Here is a 16,337-nt window from a genome sequence, read left to right on the forward strand (position 1 = left end):
TGGAAATTATGTTGACATGCAGAGTTTCAAGCACTCCTCATTCTCTAGCGCAGGGGTCGGGAACTTTTTTGGCTGAGTGAGCCATGAAAGCCAAATATTTTAAAATGTATTTCCATGAGAGCCATATAATATATTTTTTAACACTGAATACAACTAAATGCGTGCATTTTTAAGTAAGACCAAGATTTTTAGAATATTATAAGTCTCTCATTCTTTTTAATAACATTGTTTTTTTTTATTTGTTGAACAGGTGCGGTAAAAAACGGATGGATGGATTAAAATGCATGAAAATGTTTTATATTTTGAACGTTATTTTTAACACTGTGATAACCAGCGTAATTATTCGTTACTTATCCTGTTAAGTAATGTCAGCTAAGATTTATCTGAGAGCCAGATGCAGTCATCAAAGGAGCCACATCCGGCTCTAGAGCCATAGGTTCCCTACCCCTACTCTAGCGGGTGACTTTTCAAATGATGCTACGAATTATTGCAGCAACGCAACGGTTGTCTGTTCGACATCTTCCCGCTTGAAGCCAAACCACGGCCAGACGATGGACCCTGTGCTGTTTTTCTTAAGAATTTATTCTTCCTTCATTTGTTATCAGATTTGCACCTTCTTTTTTTCATATTACCACTCGCACCGCTCCACTAGCATCACAGCTAATGTTACCCATTCCGCTACCTGTCTACTCCGTGAGGGTTTATACGTATGTGACGTATGTAAAAAGGTGTGCTTGTTTTATCTTTCTGTGCAAAGGAGAGACACGAAAGAGTGAGAAGAGCCTGTCGTCTTAATGCCCGCAGCTAAAAGCAACTGCGTGAAAACGTATACTCCAATATCACAATATAATCATTTTCTGTATCGCACAAACACAAACCCGCGATATATCAAGAATATCAATATATCGCCCAGCCCTACTGTGGAAGTGAAAACCATTTCAGGTGACGACCTCTTCAAGCTCATGGAGAGAATGCCAAGAGTGTGCAAAGCAGTAATCAGAGCAAAGGGTGGCTATTTTGAAGAAACTAGAATACAAAACATGTTTTCAGTTATTTCACCTGTTTTTTGTTAAGTACATAACTCCACGTGTTCATTCATAGTTGTGATGGCTTCAGTGACAATCTACAATGTAAATAGTCGTGAAAATAAAGAAAACGCATTGAATGAGGAGAAGGCGTGTCCAAACATTTGGCCTGTATTGTGTATAACAGGGGTCGGGAACCTTTTTGGCTGAGAGAGCCATGAAAGCCAAATATTTCAAAATGTATTTCCGTGAGAGCCATATCATATTTTTTTTACACTGAATACAACTAAATGTGTGCATTTTTAAGTAAGACCAACATTTTTAGAGTATAATAAGTCTCTTATTCTTTTTCATAACATTGTTATTCTGAAGCTAACCAATAATAAATCAAATGTCATGTCTGTTGATCATGTTTTTGTTTGGCCATGTGCTGTTTGTCTTTTGGACTCTTTAAGTTCCTGTTTTTTTTCTCCACTCCCTTGTCTGGTTTCCTTGGTTACTCATTTTGTCCACCTGTCTCTGGTGGACAAAATGCCCGCTCACCTGCTTCCCGAGCACTAATCAGAGGCAGTATTCAAGCTTGTCTTTGCCAGTCAGTCGCCCTGGCGTCAATGTGATCTTTTCTTGCTCTGTGCTGACTTGTTTCATGCCTTGCCATAGTTTCGTGCTTCATGCCATGCCATGTAAGTTTTGTTTGATTTATGTTCATAGTCTGTTTTTTGCATTTTTAAGTAAGACCAACATTTTTAGAGTATAATAAGTCTCTTATTCTTTTTCATAACATTGTTATTCTGAAGCTAACCAATAATAAATAAAATGTCATATCTGTTGATCATGTTTTTGTTTGGCCATGTGCTGTTTGTCCTTTGGACTCTTTAAGTTCCTGTTTTTTTCCACTCCCCTAGTCTGGTTTCCTTGGTTACTCATTTTGTCCACCTGTCTCTGGTGGACAAAATGCCCGCTCACCTGCTTCCCGAGCACTAATCAGAGGCAGTATTTAAGCTTGTGTTTGCCAGTCAGTCGCCCTGGCGTCAAAGTGATCTTTTCTTGCTCTGTGCTGACTTGTTTCATGCCTTGCCATAGTTTCGTGCTTCATGCCATGCCAAGCAAGTTTTGTTTGATTTATGTTCATAGTCTGTTTATGCGTGAGCTTTCTTCCTTAGCCCAAGTTGTGCCTCCGCTGTGAGCGATTTTTGTTTTTATCTTTTTTTAGTTTAAGTTAAGTCATGTTTTTACCTAAATGCAATGTCCCGAGTAGTCTGTCTGCCTTCCTGGGAGAAGGACCCCGCAGCAAGCTGCGACCCCCCCCCCCATCGTGACATAAAATACTTCTTACCATTAATGCGACTTCTTGAACAGGTGCGGTAGGAAACGGATGGATGGATTGAAATGCATGGGAATGTTTTATATTTTGAACTTTATTTTTAGCACTGTGAATTCCAGCGGAATTATTCATAATTATCGTGTTAAGCAAAGTCAGCTAAGATTTATCTGAGAGCCAGATGCAGTCAACAAAAGAGCCACATCTGGCTCTAGAGCCATAGGTTCCCTACCCCTGGTGTATAATGTCATATTGACCATGCAATCTAGGGGAAACCCTGTGATGATACTTAAAATACTAAGAAAGGCAGTTTCAAACACACCTGACGATAAATCGAGCTCTAGTGGAATCCACCATTTGAGAAAACAAGGGTTCGTAAAAAGTTGTTTTCACTTTGAGTCGATAATGAAATGAAGCCCTACCTTAATGTCCACCACAGCCTCTGTGTATTTATCCACAGGTGAGTCAGAAGGGCCGAAGGTTAAAATCCCATCCCGGGCGATCTTCACTTGTTTCTTGTACGCGTAGTAGAACTCAACACACTGAGCCACGGTCTTGGTCTGCACCTGGAATTGAAGATGTCAAAGTTCCCTTAAAAATGTGACCGTTGATATTACTTCCTACGAACATATAGTCTGCTATCACATGCCAAACAATAATCTGGATTATATATTTCAAACTTTCACACAGAGAGACCCTGCAAGATTTCCTGATTAAGACACATGCACATTTTTGGGACATTGTTGTACTTCTTTTGCCATATACTTTGTGATGAATAAATATCATCTAAGTTGACAATCTTTAAATTAGTTTTATAATGGCAGTGCTACACAAAAAGTGACACATTGGTTCCTCCCGGCAAAAAATGTGTCCTTTAACACATTTTCGATCCCTCATTTATCTTAACATAAACTAATGCAACATTTTGTGTTTATAATTTAGACACATTTCCATAAGTGGGACAATGAAGAATACTGTATTGTATTATAAAATGTGCCTTTTCCAACAGATGGCGTGACATTTTTACCATTATAAGATTGCAGCAAAATATCACTAACCTTTTATCTGCCAGTGTTAAAATCCTTAAAACAATACAGTAATCGATTTTATTATAAGTGATGTTTTAAGCTTCTTTCGTTAAAAAAAACCCCAGACTCATTTAAAATAAAAATACATGTTTAAATATTTTCTACAGATTTTGGTCACTGAAGGGAAAATGCATGAAAAAATAGTTGCTGCCAATAAGTGACCCATCTCGGGGCATAGTAATATTTAATTAAATTTTTTTTTTAAAAGATGGTGGTAATTGTATGCTAATTATTTTCCACCAGTTTTTGTGGGATATTTAACATATATTTAAAGGGACGGCGTGGCGCAGTGGAAGAGTGGCCGTGCGCAACCCGAGGGTCCCTGGTTCAATCCCCACCTAGTACCAACCTCGTCACGTCCGTTGTGTCCTGAGCAAGACACTTCACCCTTGCTCCTGATGGGTGCCGGTTAGCGCCTTGCATGGCAGCTCCCTCCATCAGTGTGTGAATGTGTGTGTGAATGGGTAAATGTGGAAGTAGTGTCAAAGCGCTTTGAGTACCTTGAAGGTAGAAAAGCGCTATACAAGTACAACCCGTTTATAACGGAAGATCCCGGATTTTTCTGACACAAAGCTGAGCTGGCAAATTGTCACAGGTAAGACGCCGCCTGTGTAAAAAAGGTCTTTCCAAAATGCTGCATATGGCTTCAAAGTAGGGCTGGGCGATATGGACTTTTATTAATATCTTGATATTTTTAGGTTATATCGCGATACATCATATATATGTCCATATTTTGCCTTAGCCTTGAATGAACACTTGACACATATAATCACAGCAGTATGATGATTCTATGTGTCTACATTAAAACATTCTTCTTAAAGGGGAACATTATCACCAGACCAATGCAAGCGTCAATATATACCTTGATGTTGCAGAAAAAAGACCATATATTTTTTTAACCGATTTCCGAACTCTAAACGGGTGAATTTTGGCAAATTAAACGCCTTTCTGTTTATCGCTCTTTTAGCAATGACGTCAGAACGTGACGTCACCGAGGTAACACACCCGCCATTTTCATTTTCAAAACATTACAAACACCGGGTCTCAGCTCTGTTATTTTCGACTATTTTTTGGAACCTTGGAGACATCATGCCTCGTCGGTGTGTTGTCGGAGGGTGTAACAACACTAACAGGGAGGGATTCAAGTTGCACCACTGGCAAGAAATCTGCCGCCAGACACCCATTGAATGTACCAAAGTGTCTTCACATTTGACCGGCGATGCTAAGACAGACATGGCACAGAGATGTATGGATAACCTGCAGATGCATTTGCAACCATTAAGTCAACGAAATCACAAAGGTGAGTTTTGTTGATGTTGTTGACTTATGTGCTAATCAGACACATTTGGTCACGGCATGACTGCCAGCTAATCGATGCTAACATGCTACGCTAATCGATGCTAACATGCTATTTACGCTAGCTGTATGTACATTTGAAACTAGATACCCACATTTAATGCGAAACAAACACTTACCAATCGACGGATTTAAGTTGCTCCGGTGTCACAAGATGCGAAAGTCCTGATCGTTTGGTCCGCACATTTTACCGGCGATGCTAATAAGGCAGCCATGCTATGGGCCACTTCATTAGGTGCACCCATGCTATGGCCGAATAGCTCCAATAGCTATTCGCTCAATATCTTCAATTTCTTCTTCAATTTCGTTTTCGCTATCTGCCTCCATACTCCGACCATCTGTTTCAATACATGCGTAATCTGTTGAATCGCTTAAGCCGCTGAAATCCGAGTCTGAATCCGAGCTAATGTCGCTATATCTTGCTGTGGTAACCGCCATGTTGTTTGTATTGGCAGCACTGTATGACGTCACAGGGAAATGGACAGTCACATCACAAATAGCGAAAATCAAGAACTTTAAAGCTTTTTTTAGGGATATTCCGGGAGGTGTAAAATTTTGAAAAAAACTTCGAAAAATAAAACAAACTGATTTTTGTTGTTTTTAACCCTTTTGAAATTGTGATAATGTTCCCCTTTAATACTGCATTAATATATGCTGCTTTTAAACTTTCATGCAGAGAGGGAAATTACAACTAAAAGTGTATTTATTAAACAGTTATTAAGCAGTGGCACAAACATTCATGTCATTTTCAAAATAGAAAGTGCAAGATTGTCTGAGACAATGCCGGAGATCAGCTGAGATTGCGCCGCCCATGCAGCTGCCGTCGACTTCCCTCAGAGACTGGCGTCAAGACACCCGTGGATTCACCCCTCCGACTATCAGGTACTATTTAATCTCAATAAAACACGAGCAACACAATAGAAAGATAAGGGATTTCCCAGAATTATCCTGGTAAATGTGTCTAAAAACATCTGACCCCATCCCAATGCAATCGCCTTTTTTTTTCTTTTTTCTTGTCCTTCGCTATCAATATCCTCATCCACGAATCTTTCATCCTCGCTCAAATTAATGGGAAAATCGTCGCTTTCTCGGTCCGAATCGCTCTCGCTGCTGGTGGCCATGATTGTTAACAATGTGAGGATGCGAGGAGCTCCACAACCCGTGACGTCACGCGCACATCGTCTGATACTTCCGGTACAGGCAAGGCTTTTTTATCGTGGATGTTCTCTACTAAATCCTTTCAGCAAAAATATGGCAATATCGCGAAATGATCAAATATGACACACAGAATGGACCTGCTATCCCCCTTTAAATAAGAAAATTTCATTTCAGTAGGCTTTTAAAAATATTGAGATATTAATAAAAGGCCATATCGCCCAGCCCTATGGTCCACCTAATCTTTTAAAATGACCCACCATGTCATTTTATTTTGTCCGTCACTTTATTTTGTGTGGCTCGCTACATTTTTAAATGATTGGTCAAAAGCCCCTCACGCAACACTGCTATTATCAAGGGGCCAACTGAGGCCAAGACCCACATCGTGGTTTTCAAATTCCTTGTCCAAAGCACACGGGGCCACCTTTACCACACCCATTATTCAATGAGAGCAGACCAGAGCGTGAGACCCAAAAGCGTACCAGTTTTTGCACCAAGAAGAAGTCCTTCCTGTAGGCAGAGATCCCTTTATTGAAGTAGTGCTTCTCTTCCGCACTCCAACTGTCGGAGCCTGCAAGGAGAACAAAAAGGAGGAAGTGGGGGGGGCCCCACAACAGGGCCGTCCGAACAGATGATGGGCTCAACTTACCCGAGTAGTGATAACCTGCCAGGTGATGGCCTTTGGGGAAGATTGGCTTTTGAAGCAGCAGACGTCTGAGTGTCTCCTAAAAAGCATGAAAACAATAAATTTTTGTGAAATTATTTAATAATGTAGGCCTTTGATTATTTATAATGTACATTACAGGCCAAAAGTTGGGACACACCTCATTTAAAGCGTTTTTTCTTTATTTTCATGACTATTTCCATATGTAGATTGTGACTGAAGGCATCAAAACTATGAACAGGTGGAGTTATGTACTTAACACAAAAAAAAGGTGAAATAACTGAAAACATGTTTTATATGGCCCTGAGATGGGTAGGTTGTGAGTTCAAACCCCGGCCGAGTTATACCAAAGACTATAAAAATGGGAGCCATTACCTCCCTGCTTGGCACTCAGCATCAAGACTTGGAATTGGGGTTTAAAGGCCTACTGAAAGCCACTACTAGCGACCACACAGTCTGATAGTTTATATATCAATGATGAAATATTAACATTGCAACACATGCCAATACGGCCTTTTTAGTTTACTAAATTGCAATTTTAAATTTCCCGCCAAGTGTCCTGTTGAAAACGTCGCGGAATGATGACGCGTACGTTTGACGTCTCGGGTTGTAGCGGATTGTATTTTCCAGCCCGATCCAAGCTATAAGTCGTCTGCTTTAATCGCATAATTACACAGTATTCCTGACATCTGTGTTGCTGAATCTTTTGCAATTTGTTCAATTAATAATGGAGACGTCAAAGAAGAAAGATGTAGGTGGGAAGCTTTTAGCTTTTAACCACACAAACACACTGTGTTTCCTTGTTTAAAATTCCCGAAGTTGAAGCTTTACTATGGAACAGAGCGGTCAAGCGAACATGTCAACCGGCAGTTTTCGGTGAGAAAATTGTGGTGATAAGTCGGCTCTTACCGGAGACACCAGCGTCTTCCTGCAGCTGCGTGACTTCCCTCAGAGACTCTGGCGTCAACACACCTGTGGCCACACCCCTCCGACTTTCAGGTACTATTTAATCTCATTAAAACACTAGCAACACAATACAAATATAAGGGATTTTCCAGAATTATCCCTAGTTAATGTGTCTAATAACATCTGATATGCTCCCACTGCAATCGCCTTTTTTTTCTTTTTCTAGTCCTTCACTCTAAATTTCCTCATCCACGAATCTTTCATCGTGGCTCAAATTAGTGGGGAAATTGTCGCTTTCTCGGTCCAAGTAGCTATTGATGCTATAAACAATGTTCAGATGTGAGGAGCCCTACAACCCGTGACGTCACGCGCACATCGTCTGCTACTTCCAGTAAAAGCAAGGCTTTTTTATTAGCGACCAAAAGTTGCGAACTTTATCGTGGATGTTCTCTACTAAATCCTTTCAGCAAAAATATGGCAATATCGCAAAATGATCAAGAATGACACATAGAATGGACCTGCTATCCCCTTTTGAAAAGGAAAATCTCATTTCAGTAGGTCTTTAAATCACCAAAAATGATTCCCGGGCGCGGCCACCGCTGCTGCTCACTCCTCTCTCACCTCCCAGGGGGTGATCAAGGGTGATGGGTCAAATGCAGAGAATAATTTCGCCACACCTAGTGTGTGTGTGACAATCATTGGTACTTTAACTTTTACTATTTTAGTTTCTTCAAAATAGCCACCCTTTGCACACTCTTGGCATTCTCTACATGAGCTTCAAGCACACCTGTGAAGAAATGTCACGTGACTACCTCTTGAAGCTCATGGAGAGAATGCCAAGAGTGTGCAAAGCGGTAATCCGAGCAAAAGGGTGGCTATTTTGAAGAAATTAATGTGAGCATGAATGTTGTCTGTCTCTCTGTGTTGGCCCTGTGATGAGGTAGCGACTTGTCCAGGGCGTAGCCCGCCTTCCGCCCGATTGTAGCTGAGGTAGGTGAAATAAACTGAAAACACGTTATATTCTATCCATCCATTTTCTACCGGTTGTCCCTTTTGAAGTTGCGGGGGCGCTGCAGTCTATCTCGGCTGCATCGGGGAAGGAAGGTGGGGTACACCCTGGACAAGTCGCCATTTCATCACAGGCCAACATTCACACTCACATTAATTTGTTCAAAATAGCCACCCTTTTGCTCGGATTACCGCTTTGCACACTCTTGGCATTCTCTCCATGAGCTTCAAGCACACCTGTGAAGTGAAAACCATTTCAGGTGACTACTTCTTGAAGCTCATGGAGAGAATGCCAAGAGTGTGCAAAGCGGTAATCCGAGCAAAAGGGTGGCTATTTTGAAGAAATTAATGTGAGCGTGAATGTTGTCTGTCTATCTGTGTTGGCCCTGTGATGAGGTAGGTGAAATAAACTGAAAACATGTTTTATATTCCATCCATCCATTTTCTACTGCTAGTCCCTTTTGGAGTTGCAGGGGGCGATGGAGCCTATCTCGGCTGCATTGGGGCGGAAGGTGGGGTACGCCCTGGACAAGTCGCCACTTCATCACAAGCCAACATTCACACTCACATTAATTTGTTCAAAATAGCCACCCTTTTGCTCGGATTACCGCTTTGCACACTCTTGGCATTCTCTCCATGAGCTCCAAGAGGTAGTCGCCTGAAATGATATTCACTTAACAGGTGTGCTTTTCTTCCAGTAAGAAATTATTACGTTAAAAAAGCAGTTTTATACTTGTGAGTAGAGATGTCCGATTATGGCTTTTTTGCCGATATCCGATATTGTCCAACTCTTAATTACCGATTCCGATATCAACCGATACATACAGTCGTGGAATGAACACATTATTATGCCTAATTTTGTGATTTGTGATTGTGATTTTTGGATTGCTTAAAAGTCGCTACAGGGCGCCGTGTCTGAAATAGTCGGCTATACTTTAAACACGACTCTGATCGTTCCCATGGCAACCAAATGGCTTTTCGTTTGATTGATGGCACACTTTTTCCCACGGATAAGGAAGTGAGAATATGTCTCGTTGCCGGCTTGACTTTCGCTTTCAAAACGGGGGTCTTCTCCGCACCAAAAGCATACACAAATAGAGATGTCCGATAATAACCTTTTTACCGATATTCCGATATTGTCCAACTCTTAATTACCGATTCCGATATCAACCGATACTGACATATACAGTCGTGGAATGAACACATAAATACTACACGGTCTAGCTCCAGCCTATCTTGCCGATTGTATTGTACCATATGTCCCGGCAAGAAATCTGTGTTCAAAAGACTCCGGCTTATTAGTGATTCCTAAAGCCCAAAAAAAGTCTGCGGGCTATAGAGCGTTTTCATTTCGGGCTCCAGTACTCTGGAATGCCCTCCCGGTAACAGTTCGAGATGCCACCTCAGTAGAAGCATTTAAGTCTCACCTTAAAACTCATTTGTATACTCTAGCCTTTAAATAGACTCCCTTTTTAGACCAGTTGATCTGCCGTTTCTTTTCTTTTTCTTCTATGTCCCACTCTCCTTTGTGGAGGGGGTCCGGTCCGATCCGGTGGCCATGTACTGGGGACATCTCTGCGCTGCTGATCCGCCTCCGCTTGGGATGGTTTCCTGCTGGCTCCGCTGTGAACGGGACTCTCGCTGCTGTGTTGGATCCGCTTTGGACTGGACTCTCACGACTGTGTTGGATCCATTATGGACTGAACTTTCACAGTATCATGTTAGACCCGCTCGACATCCATTGCTTTCGTCCTCTCCAAGGTTCTCATAGTCATCATTGTCACCGACGTCCCACTGGGTGTGAGTTTTCCTTGCCCTTATGTGGGCCTACCGAGGATGTCGTAGTGGTTTGTGCAGCCCTTTGAGACACTAGTGATTTAGGGCTATATAAGTAAACATTGATTGATTGATTGATTATTATGGCTAATTTTGTTGTGATGCCCCGCTGGATGCATTAAACAATGTAACAAGGTTTTCCAAAATAAATCAACTCAAGTTATGGAAAAAAATGCCAACATGGCACTGCCATATTTATTATTGAAGTCACAAAGTGCATCATTTTTTATTTTTTTTTACATGCCTCAAAACAGCAGCTTGGAATTTAGGACATGCACGAGGAGGTTGAGGTAGCGGGGGTGTATATTGTCGCGTCCCCGAAGAGTTAGTGCTGCAAGGGCTTCTGGGTATTTAAATAAATAAATGATAAATGGGTTGTACTTGTATAGCGCTTTTCTACCTTCAAGGTACTCAAAGCGCTTTGACACTACTTCCACATTTACCCATTCACACACACATTCACACACCGATGGGGGGAGCTGCCATGCAAGGCGCTAACCGGCACCCATCAGGAGCAAGGGTGAAGTGTCTTGCTCAGGCCACAACGGACGTGACGAGGTTGGTACTAGGCAGGATTTGAACCAGGAACCCTCGGGCTGCGCACGGCCACTCTCCCACTGCGCCACGCCGTCCCTATTTCTTCTGTTGTGTTACGGTGCGGATGTTCTCCCAAAATGTGTTTGTCATTCTTGTTTGGTGTGGGTTCACAGTGTGGCGCATGTTTGTAACAGTGTTAAAGTTGTTTGTACGGCCACCCTCAGTGTGACCTGTATGGCTGTTGACTAAGTATGCCTGGCATTCACTTGTGTGTGTGTGTGATAAGCCGTAGATATTATGTGACTGGGCCGGCACGCAAAGGCAAGGATCCCCGAAACGCCGCCCGCAAAACGTTATTCTGCGGCCCCCACCTAAATATGAAAGTTTAATGTTAGTGCAGCCCGCAAGTTTTATATGAATGGCGCTTGACGGCGTTGTGTGCGGAGTGAAGGAATCTACAAATCACGGTGTGGTATTTGCCTCTCGTGGGCCGAACATTGACATTTTTGCTGCTTTTCCACAAGACCCGCACGCGCTCTTCCTCCCTCGCTCGCCCGACCGCCTGCTTGCCGTCTTTCTCTCGCTCCCTCCCCCGGCGACGGGGAGAGGAGCGGTCCGGTAGCTTCCGAAGCATTCCGCCGAAAGACCGAGCGACAATACGAAACCATGGTGCGCTGGACCCCAGCGCCGATTCCCCGACAGAGAGTCGCTGGGCGAATGGGACGTGTAACACGGTAATCGTGATGTTAGCCCGTTCGGGGCTAATTGTGCTACCGTAACTGTAAACTCCATAGCGTGCTCACAACCACATTCTAGCCGCCGACATGGCGACATACAACCTTCACCGGGGCTACCGCGCATGCTCGTCACTACTGTTGCATGCTGGGTAGTGTAGTTCTTATATTCCCTAGCTCATAAATTCACAGTAAGTATGTGTATACATTGTTGCTGACTGGAGACATCGAATTATTATTATTACCTATGACTGATTTATTTACTTAATTCTCATTTTGTTCATTTGTATTTATTTTGTGTTAAATAAAAATAAAGACATTTAAAAAAAAAATTTTTTTAAGAAATCTTTTCTTGCGGCCCAGTCTCACCCAGACTCTGCATCCAAGTGAATTGAGTTTGAGACCCCTGCTTAAAGGTTTAAAGGGGCGTTTTTAAAAACATTTTACTTTTTGAAACGGATACCGCTCATTTCCGATACTACATTTTAAAGGCCCACTGAAATGAGATGTTCTTATTTAAACGGGGATAGCAGGTCCATTCTGTGTGTCATACTTGATCATTTCGCCATATTGCCATATTTTTGCTGAAAGGCTTTAGTAGAGAACATCCACGATAAAGTTCGCAACTTTTGGTCGCTAATAAAAAAGCCTTGCCTGTACCGGAAGTAGCAGACGATGTGCGCGTGACGCTCACGGGTTGTGGAGCTCTTCACATCTGAACATTGTTTACAATCATGGCCACCTGCAGCGAGAGAGATTCGGACCGAGAAAGCAACGATTTCCCCATTAATTTGAGCGAGGATGAAAGATTCGTGGATGAGGAAAGTGAGAGTGAAGGACTAGAAAAAAGAAAAACTAGGCGGCAGAGCGATTCAGATGTTATTAGACAAATTTACTAGGATATTTCTGGAAAATACCTTATCTGCTTATTGTATTACTAGTGTTTTAGTGAGATTATATGGTCGTACCTGTACAACCTGAAAGTCGGAGGGGTGTGGCCACGGGTGTAGTGACCGCCAGTCTCTCAGAGGATAAGCCACGTTTCTTGACGAGGCGGTGGGGCCGGGCTGAGATTTATTTTTTTTCCCCTCCTCCACGGTGGAAGCATCCGACGGTCGGGGGCGGCCGGTGGGAGGAGGCAAGAGAGTCCGCAGCTGCCTCTTTGACAGGTGCAGGAGGAACGACGCAAGGTCTCTGCTCATGTCTACGGTAAGAGCTGACTTATTACCACCATTTCCTCACCGAAACCTGCCGGTCGACATGTGGTAGGGAACCATGTTCGCTCGACCGCTCTGTTCCATATTAAAGCTACACCGTCATCTTTCGGGAATGGGAACAAGGAAACACCGGCTGTGTTTGTGTTGCTAAAGGCGGCTGCAATACACCGCTTCCCACCTACAGCTTTCTTCTTTGACGTCTCCGTTATTCATTGAACAAATTGAAAAAGATTCAGCAACACTGATGTCCATAATACTGTGGACTTTTGCGATGAAAAGAGACAACTTATAGCTGGGAACGGTGCTGGACCAAAATGTCCTCTACAATGCGTGACGTGTCATACCGCGACGTTTTAGCATGATACTTCCGCGCGAAATTTAAATTGCAATTTAGTAAATTAAACCGGCCATATTGGCATGTGGTACAATGTTAATATTTCATCATTGATATATAAACTATCAGACTGCGTGGTCGCTAGTAGTGGCTTTCAGTAGGCCTTTAAAGCAGGGGTGTCAAAGTCAAATACAGAGTGGGCCAAAATGTAAAACTGAACAAAGCCGCCGGCCAAAGTTGAACAAATGAACATTTTAATAAGGACCCAAACAAGTTTTGCATTGAATATTGAACAAGCAAGGCTTGTATAACTTTATAGTGACATGCAAAATCGAGTTTCAAATAATAATAATAATAAATAGCAATGGCATATCCTCCTCTCTGAGCTGCAACCTTATCGTGGTAGAGGAGTTTGCGTGTCCCAATGATCCTAGGAGCTATGTTGTCCGGGGGCATAAATCCCCCTGGTAGGGTCTCCCAAGGCAAACAGGTTCTAGGTGAGGGATCAGACAAAGAACAGCTCGAAGACCTTTATGAAGAAGAAACATCATGGACCCAGATTTCCCTCGCCCGGACGCGGGTCACCGGGGCCCCCTTCTGGAGCCAGGCCCGGAGGTGGGGCACGATGGCGAGCGCCTGGTGGCCGGGCCTGTTCCCATGGGGCCCGGCCGGGCACAGCCCGAAGAGGCAACGTGGGTCACCCCTCCAATGGGCTCACCACCCATAGCAGGGGCCATAGAGGTCGGGTGCATTGTGAGCTGGGCGACAGCCGAAGGCAGGGCACTTGGCGGTCCGATCCTCGGCTACAGTGCGCAACCCGAACGCCTCCCTAGGGAGGTGTTTAGGGCACGTCCAACCGGTAGGAGGCCACGGGGAAGACCCAGGACACGTTGGGAAGACTATGTCTCCCGGCTGGCCTGGGAACGCCTCGGGATCCCCCGGGAAGAGCTAGACGAAGTGGCTGGGGAGAGGGAAGTCTGGGTTTCCCTGCTTAGGCTGTTGCCCCCGCGACCCGACCTCGGATAAGCGGAAGATGATGGAGCAATGGCATATCAAATAAAATTTAAATAAAAATTGAATGCCTCTTTTCCATTTGCAGCCTTCTGAGGTAAATATCAAAATAAACTTTTTCCACAGGCTAATAATAAATTTGAAAATAAAATAACAATAATGAATGAATCAAACATTCAAGCCTTGAAGTAGCAAGAGAGTGCATGAATAAAACGTTAATCATTGCTCAGTTTTGCTCCGCTGATTTGCTTTAACAACACTTTTATAACTTTATAGTGCAAAATCAACTTTCCAAAAAATAAAACGAAAAAACATCAATGGTATATTAAATAAAATAAAATAAATTGAATGCCTCTTTTGTGTTTGCAGCCTTCTGAGGTGAATGTCAACATTAACTTTTTCCTCAGGCTAATAAATTTGAAAATAAAATAACAATGAGGTGGACGGGAATTGGGGGGGCGGGGTTTAGTGGTAGCGGGGGGGGGGGGTGTATTGTGGCGTCCCGGAAGAGTTAGTGCGGCAAGGGGTTCTGGGTATTTGTTCTGTTGTGTTACGGTGCGGATGTTCTCCAGTTGGGACGGCGTGGCGCAGTGGGAGAGCGGCCGTGCGCAACCCGAGCAAGACACTTCACCCTTGCTCCTGATGGGTGCTGGTTGGCGCCTTGCATGGCAGCTCCCTCCATCAGTGTGTGAATGAGTGTGTGAATGGGTAAATGTGGAAGTAGTGTCAAAGCGCTTTGAGTACCTTGAAGGTAGAAAAGTGCTATGCAAGTACAACCCTAGGTGTTCTCCCGAAATGTGTTTGTCATTCTTGTTTGGTGTGGGTTCACAGTGTGGCGCATATTTGTAACAGTGTTAAAGTTGTTTATACGGCCACCCTCAGTGTGACCTGTATGGCTGTTGACCAAGTATGCCTTGCATTCACTTGTGTGTGTGTGTACAAGCCGCATGTAGTATGTGACTTGGCCGGCAAGCTGCTTGTATGGAGGGAAAGCGGACGTGACGGCAAGTTGTAGAGAACGCTAAACGCAGTACCTTTAAGGGTGGAAATAGGGAGAAATTCGGGAGAATGGTTGCCCCGGCACTGAACTTCGCGAGTCTCTTGAGTTGGCAAGTATGAGTATTAGCGGTGAATGCAGTTTTAAATCGTCACTGCCGCTGTATACTGCCGGCGGGCCAGCCCTTATGTTAATTTAATATTGCCTCACGGGCCAAATGAAATCACACGGGGGGCCAGAGTTTGACACCCATGCTTTAAAGCATTTATCGGATGATAATATCAGCAGTCTGATATTATCGGACATCTCTACTTGTGAGTGTTGATGACACAGCTTTGCAACACTTGATATTCTAGTTTCAAGCATGTTTTACTCATTATAGGTCATCACATCTCAGCAACAAGCTGTAATATCTTACTGACATCATTTAGGACCAAAACACTTAAAACAAGTAAAACACGAACATAAAATCTGTTTAGTGAGGAGAATGATCTTATCAGACAGAAAATAAGCAAATATCAGTTGTGTGGTCCTCTGTTCTCTGCTGTCCTCTGTGTTTTTTATACACTTTGATTTCTATTTTACTGTTTTAATTGATTTTACCCTTTAAAATAGTTTTTAATAATATTTGTTTTTATATTGTTTTTATTGGTTTTATATTTATTTATTTTTTGTTTTTATTCAGTCATTGGTGGAGCATAATATATATATGTATACTTTTTTTTAATTTTATTTTATTTATTTATTTTTTATTTTTTTTACAATTGTTTTTAACATGGCTGTGCAGCACTTTGGAAACGTTATTGTTGTTTAAATGTGCTATATAAATAAAGTGGATTGGATTGGATTGGATTATTTGAGATTATCAGTTTTTGCAGTATAGATTGTGTAATTTTTCAAGAAAATCGTCCGATACAGATGGGTGGCCGATCGATGATAACATCCCTAGTTTCCAATATCCCGCATAAATGTACTCACGAGCAAATTTCCTCCACTTTCGTGTAAACAATGCAAAGCCAGCTCCTGGTTGGTTCCTCCGCCATGGATCACACTGGAACACGCCATTTTCATCAGATTCTCCACTAGGAAGACAACATGTGGAGGATTAGCGGGCAGATACAGCTAGATTTTTTTTTTTTTTTTCTTTA

General features: G+C 42.8%; 1 protein-coding gene across 3 annotated transcripts in view; it reads right to left on the reverse strand.

The window, feature by feature from the left end:
- Positions 1 to 16,337, reverse strand: part of mideasa (mitotic deacetylase associated SANT domain protein a) — a 55,949-nt gene that overhangs the window by 15,698 nt on the left and 23,914 nt on the right. For all 3 annotated transcript variants that reach the window (XM_061886287.1, XM_061886286.1, XM_061886288.1), the window contains 4 exons: positions 16,168 to 16,271; positions 6,595 to 6,670; positions 6,428 to 6,516; positions 2,769 to 2,912 (listed from right to left, as the gene is read on the reverse strand). In XM_061886287.1, the coding sequence (XP_061742271.1) occupies positions 2,769 to 2,912; positions 6,428 to 6,516; positions 6,595 to 6,670; positions 16,168 to 16,271 (413 nt within the window). The remainder of the gene's footprint in view (positions 1 to 2,768; positions 2,913 to 6,427; positions 6,517 to 6,594; positions 6,671 to 16,167; positions 16,272 to 16,337) is intronic.

Source organism: Nerophis ophidion, linkage group LG24 (genome assembly GCF_033978795.1).
Source record: "Nerophis ophidion isolate RoL-2023_Sa linkage group LG24, RoL_Noph_v1.0, whole genome shotgun sequence".
Classification (NCBI taxonomy): domain Eukaryota; kingdom Metazoa; phylum Chordata; class Actinopteri; order Syngnathiformes; family Syngnathidae; genus Nerophis; species Nerophis ophidion.